This window comes from Labrus mixtus, chromosome 10 (genome assembly GCF_963584025.1).
Source record: "Labrus mixtus chromosome 10, fLabMix1.1, whole genome shotgun sequence".
Taxonomy (NCBI): Eukaryota; Metazoa; Chordata; class Actinopteri; order Labriformes; family Labridae; genus Labrus; species Labrus mixtus.
Window position 1 is genome coordinate 4,137,464 of NC_083621.1, and position 14,286 is coordinate 4,151,749.

Here is a 14,286-nt window from a genome sequence, read left to right on the forward strand (position 1 = left end):
ATTCAGCACCATTGTTTCTGTCCTTATGGAAAACCTGTATTTCATGAGCATGCTGCATTTCAAACAAAAAGCACTGACCCTGTCTTGAGCTTCATTTCTTGTAGCTAACTGAACATTCTTACCTGTTGCCTGGCAACGCCCCTTTATCATCTATAATGTGAGCTGCTAAATAGTGTTAGCTATTATCGAATGGAAATATTAGCAGCACTATTTAAACAAATAAAAGGTGGATTCACTTATTTCACGCTCTGAACTACTCAAACATAAGTCTCCTGCATCAATAGAGTTAATTTGATTGGTTGACAGTACTGGGCTAAAAGATGATTGGTCAGAGATTACTTATAGGCATGACACAGTCAGAACCGGAGCTAGCAATTATGCTGCCTTCAGGTGCTTCTCAGAAATATCGTACGTCCCAATTGAGCCGTCGTAATGAGGACAAACATGCATTCAAGTGCTCGGGCTTATTTATTATTTGCAGGATCTTGCTTTGGAATCAAAACATACAGCGGACATGATGAACAAAGTAAAGGTAGGAAGTAGTAGAAAAATAAAGTAGGACAGTTATGTGAAAAGTCCATCCTCTCCGTCTTTTACCTGCTCTACTTTTCAGAAAATGTGTGCTCAAACAGGCCGTTTGGAGATTTTCCCTTCATGACATCACAAAGGGCAGTAACCCCTCCCCCAGGTGGGTGACACTCCCACAGCTAGGTGTTTGTTCTGCCCTCTGAGTCTGCCTTCTCACCGTAAACAACAGGACATGGAGCGAGAAAGCAAGAGTCGCCTAGGCCCTTCCAGAGAGGGGGCGTGGTCAGACACAGCTCATTTACATTTTTAAAGGTACAGACGCAGAAACAGCCTGTTCTGAGCAGGGCTGAAATAGAGGGGTTTATAGACATGATCAAATATAGAACACACAAAAAAAGAATCAATACAAACATATTAAATGTGTAAAATGGGGATTGTTGTACAATGTTTCAAACAAAGAGCAGTGCATACATTGAAAAAGCAGTGTGCATTAGTTTAAGTTATACATTTAGACTTTTTAATGAAATGTCGGGCATTTTCGACGATGCCAACTGCAGACAGGAAGAAGCCATTCCTCTGGCATTCAGCATCCATATTCTTTTAGACAAACAACTTTACAGCCAACAGTTTTTTGTTGTTTTTCTCTTGACAGAGCCACAAAGAAAATGGAGGATTTCTTTTTCGGTGGCTAAAGTGCATATTGTTATTCTCAACAGCCTTTTGAAAATCATATTTGTGTCTGTCTTTTGTTTTTGGCTTTCAGTGCAGACGAAAACAAAAACTCTGATAAACAACAAACTAACAAATTGTTTTATTTGTTGAGACACATTGTCATTGAGAAATGAATCTATTTCCTGTTTTAACAACTGGCTGGAAGAGACGTGGGATGTGCCGTCCAATTTGTTTATAGGATAACCGTAAAATGTTAAAATGCATGCTTGTGTGCAGAAGGAAAGAAGAACAGAAGAGAACAGGAAATGTGAGTTACAGTGGAAATATAGAGAAAGTTTCAGAACAAACAACATCAAGGAAAAACTGTTAAAGTGGGATCTGAGCACCACATGTTTAAGATGTTTGGCCAGCCTTGTGCCAACGTTTGTTTTGCATCCATGCTGGCCTTTCATTACGCTAACATGAATGATTACAGGGATTCCCTGTTTGTGTTGCACATCACGCTTATTAAAAGTCTCTTTTTACAGACATGAACCGAGGCAGAACACTTTGAGTTGTATCGATGTTCAGCTGTAGCATAACCTTATGTTGGGTCGTAGACGTTACATTGAATATACACTTTGTACCCCTCCAGACCTCGTCTAAACTTCTCCCCCTTTTTTATCATCCACAGTTTACTAAAGAAGTGGTGGGTCAGCTGGACGGCGTGAAGATCGACCTGAGGGGAATAATCCTGTTAGAGTCCGAGGGGAAGCAGAACCTTCTGGATTTCTCTGAAGTGGGGCTTTCAGAAATCAACTACGCAGATTACCTAGAAGAGGTGACACACTCACGGGCGTGCAGAAACAAACAAACACGTTCACACCAGCGCTGGTGCATGGTTAGACACTAAATAAGTACAGTATGTACGACGGAGTATTAGGGTGAAGTAAAACATTTTTTAAATACAATTTCAAGATTAAAGTTGTACATTTATGAGAATAAATTTGTTGATTTATTTGTAAATCAATTTGAATTAGGCTACTGGTAAAATTAGCAGATTATTCTGAAAGGTTGTATCAGAAGAAATCCTCAAAGACATTTCCTCTGCCACAAAAGAAACAATTTCCTCCAAGTCAGTGTGGTTCTTTCTTTGGAAAAGCCCCAGTTTGTTGCAGTATCTTTCAGGGTCCTTCTAATTATGACAACGTGATGCTGATGTGCCAAAAGATGAAGTATTTCCTTATTTGTGAATCCTACTAAAACTTACTAAAGTATAACTTCACAAGATGCTCCTGGTTCCTCCTTTTCTCACAGAGCGCTGCTGCTCTTCTGAAATAACTATAGACTTAAAAAAAACACTTAAATCTAGTAAATTTATTAGATTACAGTCGTAAATTAATGAGAATAAAGTCATACATTTACGAGTTTATTCCTGTCAATTCATGACTTTCTTCTCTCACAACTTAATTGTCATAAATGTGTGTTTATTCTCGTAAATTTACGACTTTATTTTAGTAAATTTACGACTTTATTGTCATGTATTTCTGAGTTTATTCTCGTAAATCTACGACTTTAATCTCAAAATCTCTGGCCCTGAATCTCCCTTGTAAGTATGAGACGCTTCAAACGCAAACAGAACACCCTTCAAATATGCATGAAAGAAGAAATAACTTAAAGAGACATGCAGATGCACACTGTTTTAAGAACAGAAAATGTTGGGTTATATCACTTCTATAAGTACCAGTCTATCTGTAAAAGACAAATATTGATAAAAGATTGTGCTGTACATTGACTAATGTTATTGAATCACAGCTGTGTGTTTAATGGTATGCTACCAGGAATAGCCTCCACCTTGGCTGTCAGTTCACATACAGCAGGCAGCCAAGCTTTACCTAATAAGAGCAGCGACATGACACAGTACACCGGGTTCTGTTCTGGACCGCTGGAGCTTGATTATCCTAAAGGATTTCTGCCAAAAGCAGAGTGAGCAGGAACAAGCTGGGACTTGGCTTTGCCTCGTCTTCTTCAACACAACCTGTCAGGGTTACTTAGATTTGTGTCCTGAGGGAGTGAAATTTAAAAAATAAAGGCTTTGAGGACTCCATTCAAGTGTACCACCACCTGCCGCCCTGATACTCTCACTCTCCAAAAGTCAAGAGTTTACATGTCCAACAAATGTTTCCAGCTCTTAGAATAAAGCATGCCCCTGATTTTCAAATCCTAGAGCCATTCTGCTAAAAACACAGAAAAACAAAGTCTCAAAAAGTACCAGTTAGGGTGGCACCTACTTCATTTATTTGAATCAATACGATGCAATCTGCAGGGGACGAGACTCACTTAATCTTAGGCATCAATTAAGTGAGCTCTTGAGTTTCCTCTGAAAGAAAATAGTGGGGGAAAAGGCACTGATGTGGTTTCAAGTTGTAATGCTACCTGATTGAATTAAGCAGCTCAGCCTTATTCAAGACTTGATTAATTCATTAGTCTTTATATTAAAGGTCACATATTACTGTATGTAAAATAAACTGTACCATGTTCCTCTAACACTAACATGTGTCTTTAGTCTGTCTACAAACCCCCCAATGATGAGAAAAGTCCATCCTCTCCGTCTTCATGGTCGAAAAATATTCAGCAAATTCAGGGGTGGAACTTTATGGAAGTAGTGTGTTTGGATTAAATCTTTTACTGGATTTGAATCATTTGAACGTTTGCAGATGCAGCATTATTGTACCAAAAGGAAGAAATTAAAAAAGGACCAAATTCCGAACTCTGTAGCTCATAACAGATTTCATGTATTGAATAAATGACACTTAGAGTTAGTACTTTAGTATTTGCAGTCAAAAGATTTACTGACAGTAGAAAGTTAAAATGTATTTTCCCCTCTGCTTACCTGCTATTTTTCAGGTCAATAAAGGAGTCACTGTGGTGGACCTGCTCTCATTTGCCAGAGAGCTGGAGGCTCAGACGGATCTCATGGTAAGTACCCCCCTGCTGCCATTCTGTTTGACATACAAACAATCAGTTTCACAGTGTTTCCTTTGTTCACAGGCAAATCAATTGCTTACTTATTTATTCACGATGCCAGGGGAGCACTTTGGTTAGATTTAAGTGTCCTAACTCTCCCGAGCTCCTCTTGTCTTTGTGTTGAAACATAGCAGCTCTTCCTGAACGCAGACAGTTTGTGGGAGCGGTCTGACGCTCTGCTGTGCCTTCAGGGTGTCTGAGGGAAGAAACAAACTGTTTTATTCTCCTCTCTTAATGACCCGTACTATCTGATCTTTAGGAACAATTGAGCTTTAAGTTAGTTTTATGTAAAGGAGTTATATTCATTATATAAGAGAGTTTGATGTCAAAGTCAAAATAATGTGGCAGAGCATTAATGTAATCTAAGTAGCCTAGCGTCTTTCTTGGAAAAAAAAGACAGAAGTTCCCTTTAACTCCGGCCTTTCAAAGTTTCATCAATAAATGTCACTTTTTTTGCTTTATTAACCTTAAACGATAGCAGATGATTTTGTCTGGAAGACGGAGGAGAAACAGCTGAATTTATTATTATTGACAAACTAGCTAACAATAAAAATCTAGGAGCCCCTGACATGACTTTTATTGTAATTTATGTGCCCCAAATATTCCCTCTATTGGAAGCATAAAGCGTTTGTTTGCCTGTGTGTCTCAGCCCAGAGGCGGTCTGCAGACGGCTCTGAAAGGCCACATCGGGACTCTGCGGCAGATCCACCGTCAGCAGATCATCCCGATGGAGCAGGCCATGGTAATGTCAGACTCTGTGTCTCTGTTTTCACTCCAGATATTCACGCACGGCTGAACTCTTAGAAACTAACCAAACTTCACAGCTCAAACTACATTTGCATTGTAACGTGAAGATTTTAAAATCTTAATGTGTTTATTTAGCAGTCGTAAAGAAACCCAGCGTGGAGGAGACATACACCACCCTTTTCACCCACAGTGGCCTTGAAGGAGCAGAGTGTAGTCCAGCCACAGGGCATACTGTGTTCTCACTGAGGGTTGATTATCCAGCTCATTTTCTACTTTTAGCCAGAAGTGCGAGTACACACTGTACATCCAGGGCGGGCTCCTGACGTAGGGGTCGCTTAAAGGCAGAGTGGGAAATGTGGGGACATTATTTTGGAAGATAAAGCATAGTGAGGTAAACCTCAACATATACGGCAGAAATGACCAGAACAAAATGTGTTGTTATTTTCTCTGAGGGTGTGTACACACAGGCGCTGACCGTAAAAGGATATACATCATATAGAGTACTATATGGACTGATTATGTTGTTACCAGCTTTTATTTAGAGTTATATACAGTATGTTGTGTGTAAAAGTCAGTTTTTTGAAGCTGCTCTTACTAAGATTTTTATAGTGAGAATAGTTCAAGGTATATCGAAATTATGAAAGAAAGGGAGACAAACTCATGAAGCATTACCTCTGAACTTCTTCTCTTAGCCGAAGTGAGTATTTTAGCATCTTTCAGCTCCTTGTTTTGGTTCATGGCCGACACATTTAATGGTTTTGTTCAAACTCACTAGTCTCCTCATGCTAATTTAGCCGACTTTTTAAGATGGAGAAGATTAACCAGCTATACACTACTCAGCACCATGAGGCAGATTAAGTTAAAAGAGTGTTAAAAAGAGCTTTGAGCAACTTTAAAGAACCAATATTTTCCATTAGAAATTGGTGGGGACGGGGTGACGATGGGTGAGTGGTTAGGGCGGGCGGCTGTAGACCTCCAAGCGGGAGGCCCGGGTTTAAATCTGACCTGTGGCTCTTTTCCTGCATGTCATTCCCTACTCTCTCGGTCCCTGATTTCTGACTCTATCCACTGTCCTGACTCTCTGATTAAGGCATTAAAATCCCCCAAAAATTAATCTGTAAAAAAAAAAGTAAGAAGATGGTGGGGACCAAAAACAGAGTCAAAAGAGGGTCAATAATTGTGTTTTTGTATGCTAAATAAGGAACATTTTACAGAAATCTTTATGAGGTGAGTGATTTGTTTACAGCTTGTTGTGCTGCCCCCAAGTGGCCAAAAATAGATGAATGCAGTTTTAAAGATAATCATGCTCAGATTAATCAGGTCAACGTTAACAATGATCTACAGTGTAAATGTGTGTGCCATAGCTTCTAAATAAGAGTGTTTCTCTTGTACTAATGTCTTTGGTACCCTCCTCGACGATGAAAGTTTATTTCAGGATTCCTTTTAATATCCAAAGCTGTGAGTGTTTTTGACCCTCGGGCGTGTGTCATCTAACTTGTCATGTCTGTGAAAAACAAATTAAATATTCAGCTCTCTTTTTCCTTGTCAAAGGAAATGACATTCCTTTTGAATAATGCCAAGGGGTTTACAGACACAAGCAATCAGTGATGCACATCAACACAGCTTTTTTTACAACACAATCTTTCTGTTTTTCTTTGTTTTTGATTTTTTTTTTTTTTCACTTTCAACTTCAAGAAATATGTTAGAGCAAGGGTAAGCGTAAATGTGTCCATCCTGTGTACTTAGTGTCCCCATTCGTTTTTCTGTTACATTTAGAGACTTATTTCATCTCACAGATCTCTGCAGATGTGAACTAAGACATGTTTCTATTGCGTGTTTGTTGTTCTTGTTTTTTACTTTGCATAAAGCTCATACACTCTGTGAAGGGTTTTGTACCAAAATCTGTCCAAATATCCACTTGAATAAAGTAAATGTTACCGTGTTCAGTCATTCGTTTTGGTAACAATGTGGATATTTCATTTTGGAACAAAGGTCTTCAGCATGCCTGTACTCAAAGCAGAATATCGTTCATAAAGTCGCTTCTGTTCTTGCTTGGTCTCTGTTTGTGTTTCACTGCCGTGCTGTATGTATCCAGGTTATAAAATGACCCCTGACTGTTCCTCTTTACTCATGCTGGTGTTAATTTGTGCTTTTTATTTCCTTTCAAAGAGTGCATTAAACCAGAGTATGAGATTCCTGGAGAGGACAGCGTCAGACCTGCCGGTGAGTAAACCAGCAAGAAAGTCTGAAGCTGAAATCGAGGCTTCGATTCAAGATTACATTCTTAGACGATTTGGGGGGCGGTAGCTTAGGGCGCGGTCACACTGGTCATCTGTACCGTGCTGTACTCAAGCACGATTGCCCCCCACGCTGGCCGGCACGGCCCTCGGTCATACTGGCCAGGACTAACCCCTGCCTAAAAGCAGGGATTAGTCCAGGGATTCTCAAACTTTTTTGGCTTGTGTACCCCCCTTTAAGATTTTTTTCAGCCCAGTACCCCCTTGTTTGGCCAAGAACATTTTTTCGTCTTCCACCTCGTTTTCTCAAACTGATTCGTTACCTGGTTTCAACAACCTGTTCATTTTTTTATCTTCCTGGCCGCGCTGAACAATTCACGTCAACAGACGGAGGCCCTCTGGTCGAAGTGGCTCTGCACATAATGCAAGCTGTATTATAAATGAATATCCTCAAGTTGGAAATAGTTCCCAATTTAATGTTGCATAGAGAAATGCTGTGGTCTCCAATCAGTGTGTGGATTTTCCTATAAATCTTTAATTTGGCTTGTTGTGATTCAACTTTTTTTAAATGACATTTGTCACCGACCCCGTGCAGTACTCCCATGTACCCTTAGGGGTACACATACCCCCATTTGAGAAACACTAACTTAGTCTGTAGGGACTTGGGTTGGGAACCGGAGGGTTGCTGGTTCAAGTCCCTGGTGGTTCAGTGGTCTGGTAGCTGGAGAGGTGCCAGGTCACTTCCTGAGTACTGCTGAGGTACTCTGGACTTAAAAAAAGATTCAGGCTTAATCTAATCTTTCTTTTCTCTCCTGCAGAACAAAGTCTTAGCGGTTATTGAAGCCATTGAAGCCGCACAGTACCTCATCTCCCAGAATGCAACACAGATAATCAATCAGGTAAACTGAAGAATCATTTGCTTTCCTTTTTACTCAAACTTTTCCTGAATGATCTTTAACTTTCTTTGTGTTTGAATCTTCATCAGGAAACAGGAAAATACACGGCAACAATCGTTGGCTACTTCCATCAGTACATAGAATGGGTGAAAACCTCTGTGAGTGTTTGAGTGTTAATTTGTTAGCTTGTTGAGGCGTATGCAGCTCTCACTTCTCACTTCTCACTTCTCACTTTCGCTGCTTTTTCTGAAGTGTTTGACACAACCCAGCCGTGTTGGTGCACAGAGTTGGCAAAAATACCTGCGTGCATGTTACATAAGAGGTTAGGAGTAAATATAGAGAAGACGAATATAACAGTAACAACCTCTATAAATCTGAGGAATCTGCTTTGTGGCTTATTGGTTTGTGCAGTAGCTAACCTAAGGAATTCAGGATGTTTGAAGCCTGGAGCTGTTCTCTCAAAAGAACATTTTTATTTCATCATAAGTTTTTCTTGTTTTTTTAAATAACATTTAAATTACAGGGATGAATTATACAATGCTCTGTAACACAGGATTAACAAAAAAAAACAGGATTAACATATGGATTAAGAGTATTCCTGAATGTGTTGTGTACAGATGTTTACTGTTTTTGTGTCCTGCTCTTTGTAGTTGGTGATGGAGGTCGCACCATGCAAGCCCTTCAGCAACATGGTGGACACGGTGGAAATCATCACCTGCAGTTTCTTGGTCGACTCCATGGTAATTACACTGATGAAACATTTTTTTAAAACAGCGAGTGCATTTTAAAGGCCAGATCGGTTAGCAGTAGCTCCTTGTGGTTTAGCGTATTATAGCAGTTTTACTGTTTTTTATGTGGTTCATGTATCTCTCACAAAGTAGCTTTTAAATATCCATACTCTTCTGTTTGTTACATTATTGAATTATAATGGTGGATATAAGGAACATGCAGAAACTATAGTTTGAAGCGTATTTTCAGGTAGGCTTAAACTAAATGTGTTTATATATTATTATAATTTTAAGATTTTTTCTGGGCTTTTTGTGCCTTTATTGTAGAGATAGGACAGTGGATAGAGTCAGAAATCAGGCAGAGAGAGAATAGGGAATGACATGCGGGAAAGGAACCACAGGTCGGATTCGAACCCAGGCCGCCCTCTTGAAGGACTACAGCCCCCATACATGGGGCGCGCGCACTAACCACTGCTCCACCAGCGCCCCAAGATTTATTTTTTAGTCTTTTTCTGCCTTTATTGGAGAGATAGGACAGTGGATAGAGTTGGAAATCAGAGAGAGAGAGAGGGAGAGAGAGGGAGTGGGAGAGAGAGGGAGTGGGGAAGGACATGTGGGAAAGGAGCCACAGGTCGGATTTGAACCTGGGCCACCCGCTTGGAGCACTACGCCTCCATACATGATATTTTAAACGATAAAAACATGGATGGAGTATAAAAAAAAACAGAGAGAGTGAGAGTACAATAACATGCAGGAAATGAGCTACAGGCCGGATTTGAACCCGGGCTGCACTCTTACGCTCTTATCACTCTTCTTTGTTTTTCCAAAGAACACGTTCTGGATGGGCCTGGGCTGCAGCACCCTCTTCCTGCTCCCGAGCATCATCCTGGCAGTCAAACTAGCAAAGTACTACCGCAGGATGGACACAGAGGACGTTTACGATGAGTGAGTCACTCTACTTTAACGAGCGCACTTCCACTTAATGTGCTGATTCATAACAGCTGTGTAGCTCTTCTATATACACCTTTATTTTATACTTTAAACTTTAAACTTTAGGAATAAGATTGATGCCGTTATCACGCTGACAAAGGCTGCAGGACATCCATCTTTCTTTTTCAGCTTCTTCTTCTTCTCTCACTCGTATCTACGCTGCCTTTCGTAACGCTAAATGTGACTCCTGGATGAATCTATTATTTCATGTATTTTGTGTTATTTTGCTACTCAGATACTGTCTAGTTTTAGATGAATGACTACAGCGTGCATAGAGGTGTGTTAGCTCCACTTGTTTATTGTTGTTTCATATCTCTTCCCTCTTCTCTTCCTTGTAGTTCCTCTGTTTCTGGGACTTGGCATTTTACTTTGTGATAACCATTTCTACTATTTCCATCTTCCATATCTTTATTTTTGGTGTCATTCCTCTCTTGTCAAGCACTCGGCACTTTACAAAGACACGTTGACACATTTGTCAATTTTATATTTTTTCTTATTCATGGACTTTTTTTTTTGTTTTTTTTTTGCTCAAACACATTTTATTATCACGTCTTTATACAATCACAACACAGAGTTTTAATCGGTGGCATCTTTTCGACCATCTGATCTGTTCTGAATGACATGAAACTTTCTGGTGCATTTCAATAACATCTTTATGTTGTTTTTTTTTGTGTGTATCTTTATAGCATTGAGACAATTCCCATGAAAACGTAAGACATTTGACCCACCTGCCTCTCTCTCTCTCTCTACAACATCTCTCACTCTGTGCTTTTCTCCGGATCTTGTACATAGAACTGTTTACTAAATTCTTGGTGCTGGTTTATGTTTCTACGCTTGGAAATTGCTCTTATGGGTGGATGGTGTGGCTTCTTGTCGTGTGCTACCTTTAAAAAAGTGCCCCTTACCTTTTTTTTTTTTAAAGGGCTCTTTGCGATCATTACCTTAGAAATCCACCTGTTTTTGTAACTTAAAGTGTAAATAAAACTCTATGATTTATACTCCAAAATATCAACCTACTAACTTTCTTGAAAAAGTTTGACTACTCTCAAAGAAAACGTTTGTACTCTAGCATGCCATGTCTCTCACATTACATTTTTCATCCCTTTTTTGTATGCGACATTTTGTTTTCAGTATGGAAATTGGTAATAATGGTTATCATAGCGAGCGCTCACAAGGTATCCCAAATCCTTTGATGACGAGGTAAACGTTCCAGTAATCCTGTCGCTGCATGTTGTGGGGAGGTGGAGGCATGCGGAGGGGAAGTGGGTTTTCTCTTTTACAAACACGGTGACTGGACACACAGTGCATGCCTGTGAGGGAGTTGGTTCACCGCGCACACACTCAGACACTCCCACTCGTGAGCTACGTGGAGGTCAGGGAACGAGCAATGATGTGAAAGCTGAAAAGTAATGGTCGCTGTTATGAGATATTGTTTTTTTCACTGCTTTAAAATCAAAAATGTCACAATTGATGAAAGTTTGTCAAGAAATTTCAATGCAACGTTTGAAAGTTCAGGAAAGGACTTTCACTACACGAGGGAAACAAACTGTTTTCATGTCTGTGTGGGAAGTTTGGAGACAGAGCCAAGAGGTGAATAGCCTAGCTAAGCATAAAGGGTGTAAGCATGAGGAAACAACTAAACACGATTACTGTGCAGGATGTCCTCCTACTCAGTACAGTACATGATAATAATGACTTTGTCACACTCATCTGAAGGTGAATCCAGTCTTTCACATTTCTGGTTTTCTTGTAAAAGTTTAGTCAAACTGATATATATATATATATATATCATGGAGGTATTTCTATTAAATTTGGTGCACATTCATGCTAACCTTCAAAACAGTTTGTAAAATCTTTGCTGCCACCATCAGGACACAGTTTAGGTTGTGCATTACTCGTTAAGTTTACGATGAAATAACTGCTTAACATGAACATTTTGTAGTTATCATGAATTAGCAAATGTTAGCATGCTAACGCACCAATTTCAGAGCTGCACCTGTTGAGAAAATCAGGGACGATACCGATACCGATACCGATACCGATGTTTGAAATAACAATTTAGCTGATTGCCAATTCTGATATCGATGTTTGTATATCATTTATAGAACTTGTCAGAGTTTGTCTAACAGGTGACATCCTCTGCCCAATAAAAAACCTTGTTTCTGAATCAGTAGTTAGGTGTACTAGATGTCAGTATTAAATTGATGTGGCACAACAGATAAACATCTGTTCATGCCACATTATTTTCCGATGTCTGTCCACAGGACTAATATCGGCTGATACCGATGTTACACCAATGCATCGTGCGTCACTAACCAATTTAAGATGAAGACATGTTGTAAGATTTTCAGATTTTAGCTCAGTTTTTAAAACACAGAATTGTGTTTGCCTGGTTGACTTATCTATTATTTATTCTTTTTTTCCTTTATTGAATATATTGAATCAGGACAGTGTAAATCAGCATCATGTGTCAATTTAAAAAGGCTCAGTTACTTTTATTATATATTTGTCAGATATCAGCCACCATTACTTCTCTCTGTCTCATTGCCAAATGTTCTGCTGTGTTTATGGATTTCCTACCTTGTCACTAACTGCATGCTCCGTGTGCATGCGCACTTGAAATGAAACATCTTCCTGTTTCCTCTCGTTTAGAGTCAGCCAAAATCCGATGAATGTACACCTGATCCTTTTGTTCAGAGAGAGGCAAGCATGTCAAGCTTTGGTGTGATGCTGGGAATGCTGCTCCTTTGATTTGACTTCTTATGCTAACCAAACGTCTAACCGCATGTTGTTTTATTTTAAGTTGCATCTGTTGAAGCATCAGTTGGAAGAGCCGAACTACTATAACAGAAACTGAAGGAGGAGAGCATAACAGCTGAAATCTATAGAGAAAGACATCAGGCTAGCTGGTTCACAGTTATCTTTTAAATCATCTGTTACATTTGGTTTATTTGTCTTTTACATGACAAGATGTTTACTCCAAAGGGAGCTTTACTCTTTGAGGCATCGCTGCTTTCACCAAAAGGGAATTAGTCGTTATTTGAAATATTGAGTTACACATTTTTCTTGAAATTGGTACAAGATGTTGGAATAAAACTTATCAACCACAAACCAAAATAAAGGCATTGTTTTAAAGGGCTTCTGATTAATTTCTAACCTCTATTGGCCTTCACAGATAAACATGGGATCTTAGCTATTATCGCTATATAAAGTGGCAACATTTTTTACCATATTTAACATTGTGAAAAGTAACATCTGTGGCTAAAACGCTTCATTTAATGAGCATTTTAGTCAATAACAACAAACAACAAACAGGGAAACAAAATGAAAAACCATTAAGGAAATATTGAAGAACATTTTTTTGTCACTTAAAGGCTTTATATGTGATTTTTCACACTTAAATATAATATAAATCAAGTATATCCTCTGAAAATAACTCTGTGAGTCATGACTGTCTACAATGGGTGTAACACCCGAGTCCCACTGTCTGTGATGTTTTCAGAGTTTTCAGAGTCCTATCTTCAGTTTGTTTACATCGCCGGGACGGCCGGCTGACTCCTCCCCTCGTGTATAAAAGTTGTTTAATTGAGGGACTAGAGAAAAGAAGAATAACATACTGTACTCACTGCTTAACTGTGTTTCTAGATCACGCTCATTTCAGGTAAATTTACATGCAGTGTGAAGATACAAGCATAATAAAGATCGCTAGCATTAGCATGCTAACACAACAATGCAGCGCAAGTTGTTTTGGTTTGATGCTGGTGCGACATCTGCTGGATCAAAAAATAGCATAGTAAGCCTTTAAGTTCATATATAGTCGACATGCTCATAATCTGATATAACCCTAATAAAACAAATGTTTTAGTCAAAGTTTTTCAAATTTGACTTTAATGGATAAACAAAGTGTTCCACCTCAGAGAAGCTTCCTTAGTAAAAGGAAAAATTAGACGCAGAAACGCAGAAACAGACAGGTGGATAGAAAAGCACCTTAACTCACTTTACTCTCACTTTGTTAAAGGTCACATATTCTACAAAATGATGATGAGAAAAGTCCATCCTCTCCGTCTTTTACCTGCTCCACTTTTCAGAAAATGTGTGCTCAAACAGGCCGTTTGGAGATTTTCCCTTTATGACATCACAAAGGGCAGTAGCCCCTCCCCAATGTGGGTGACACTCCCACAGCTAGGTGTTTGTTCTGCCCTCTGAGTCTGCCTTCTCACCGTAAACAATAGGACATGGAGCGAGAAAGCCCGAGTACTCCCAAGCCCTTCCAGAGAGGGGGCGTGGTCAGACACAGCTCATTTACATATTTAAAGGTACAGACACAGAAACAGCCTGTTCTGAGCAGGCCTGAAATAGAGGGGTTTATAGACATGATCAAATACAGGATCAGAGTGGATTTAGAACAAGACACTTCACACACATGTTTTGAGGAGCTCTGAGACTTATTTACACTGGTTGAAGAGGAGGAGGATATGTGAC

General features: G+C 39.5%; 1 protein-coding gene across 16 annotated transcripts in view; it reads left to right on the plus strand.

Moving 5' to 3' along the window:
• Window positions 1-14,286, plus strand: part of prom1a (prominin 1a) — a 105,039-nt gene that overhangs the window by 84,252 nt on the left and 6,501 nt on the right. For 4 of the 16 annotated variants that reach the window (XM_061047629.1, XM_061047630.1, XM_061047632.1 and 1 more), the window contains 11 exons: window positions 1,874-2,020; window positions 4,087-4,158; window positions 4,856-4,948; window positions 6,649-6,666; window positions 7,123-7,176; window positions 8,009-8,089; window positions 8,176-8,244; window positions 8,737-8,826; window positions 9,644-9,759; window positions 10,491-10,514; window positions 10,936-11,004. In XM_061047629.1, coding sequence (XP_060903612.1) covers window positions 1,874-2,020; window positions 4,087-4,158; window positions 4,856-4,948; window positions 6,649-6,666; window positions 7,123-7,176; window positions 8,009-8,089; window positions 8,176-8,244; window positions 8,737-8,826; window positions 9,644-9,759; window positions 10,491-10,514; window positions 10,936-11,004 — 833 coding nt within the window. Of the gene's footprint in view, window positions 1-1,873; window positions 2,021-4,086; window positions 4,159-4,855; window positions 4,949-6,648; window positions 6,667-7,122; window positions 7,177-8,008; window positions 8,090-8,175; window positions 8,245-8,736; window positions 8,827-9,643; window positions 9,764-10,142; window positions 11,005-14,286 lie in introns of those variants that run through there. The other 12 variants (XM_061047635.1, XM_061047636.1, XM_061047639.1 and 9 more) reach the window with 7 other exon arrangements.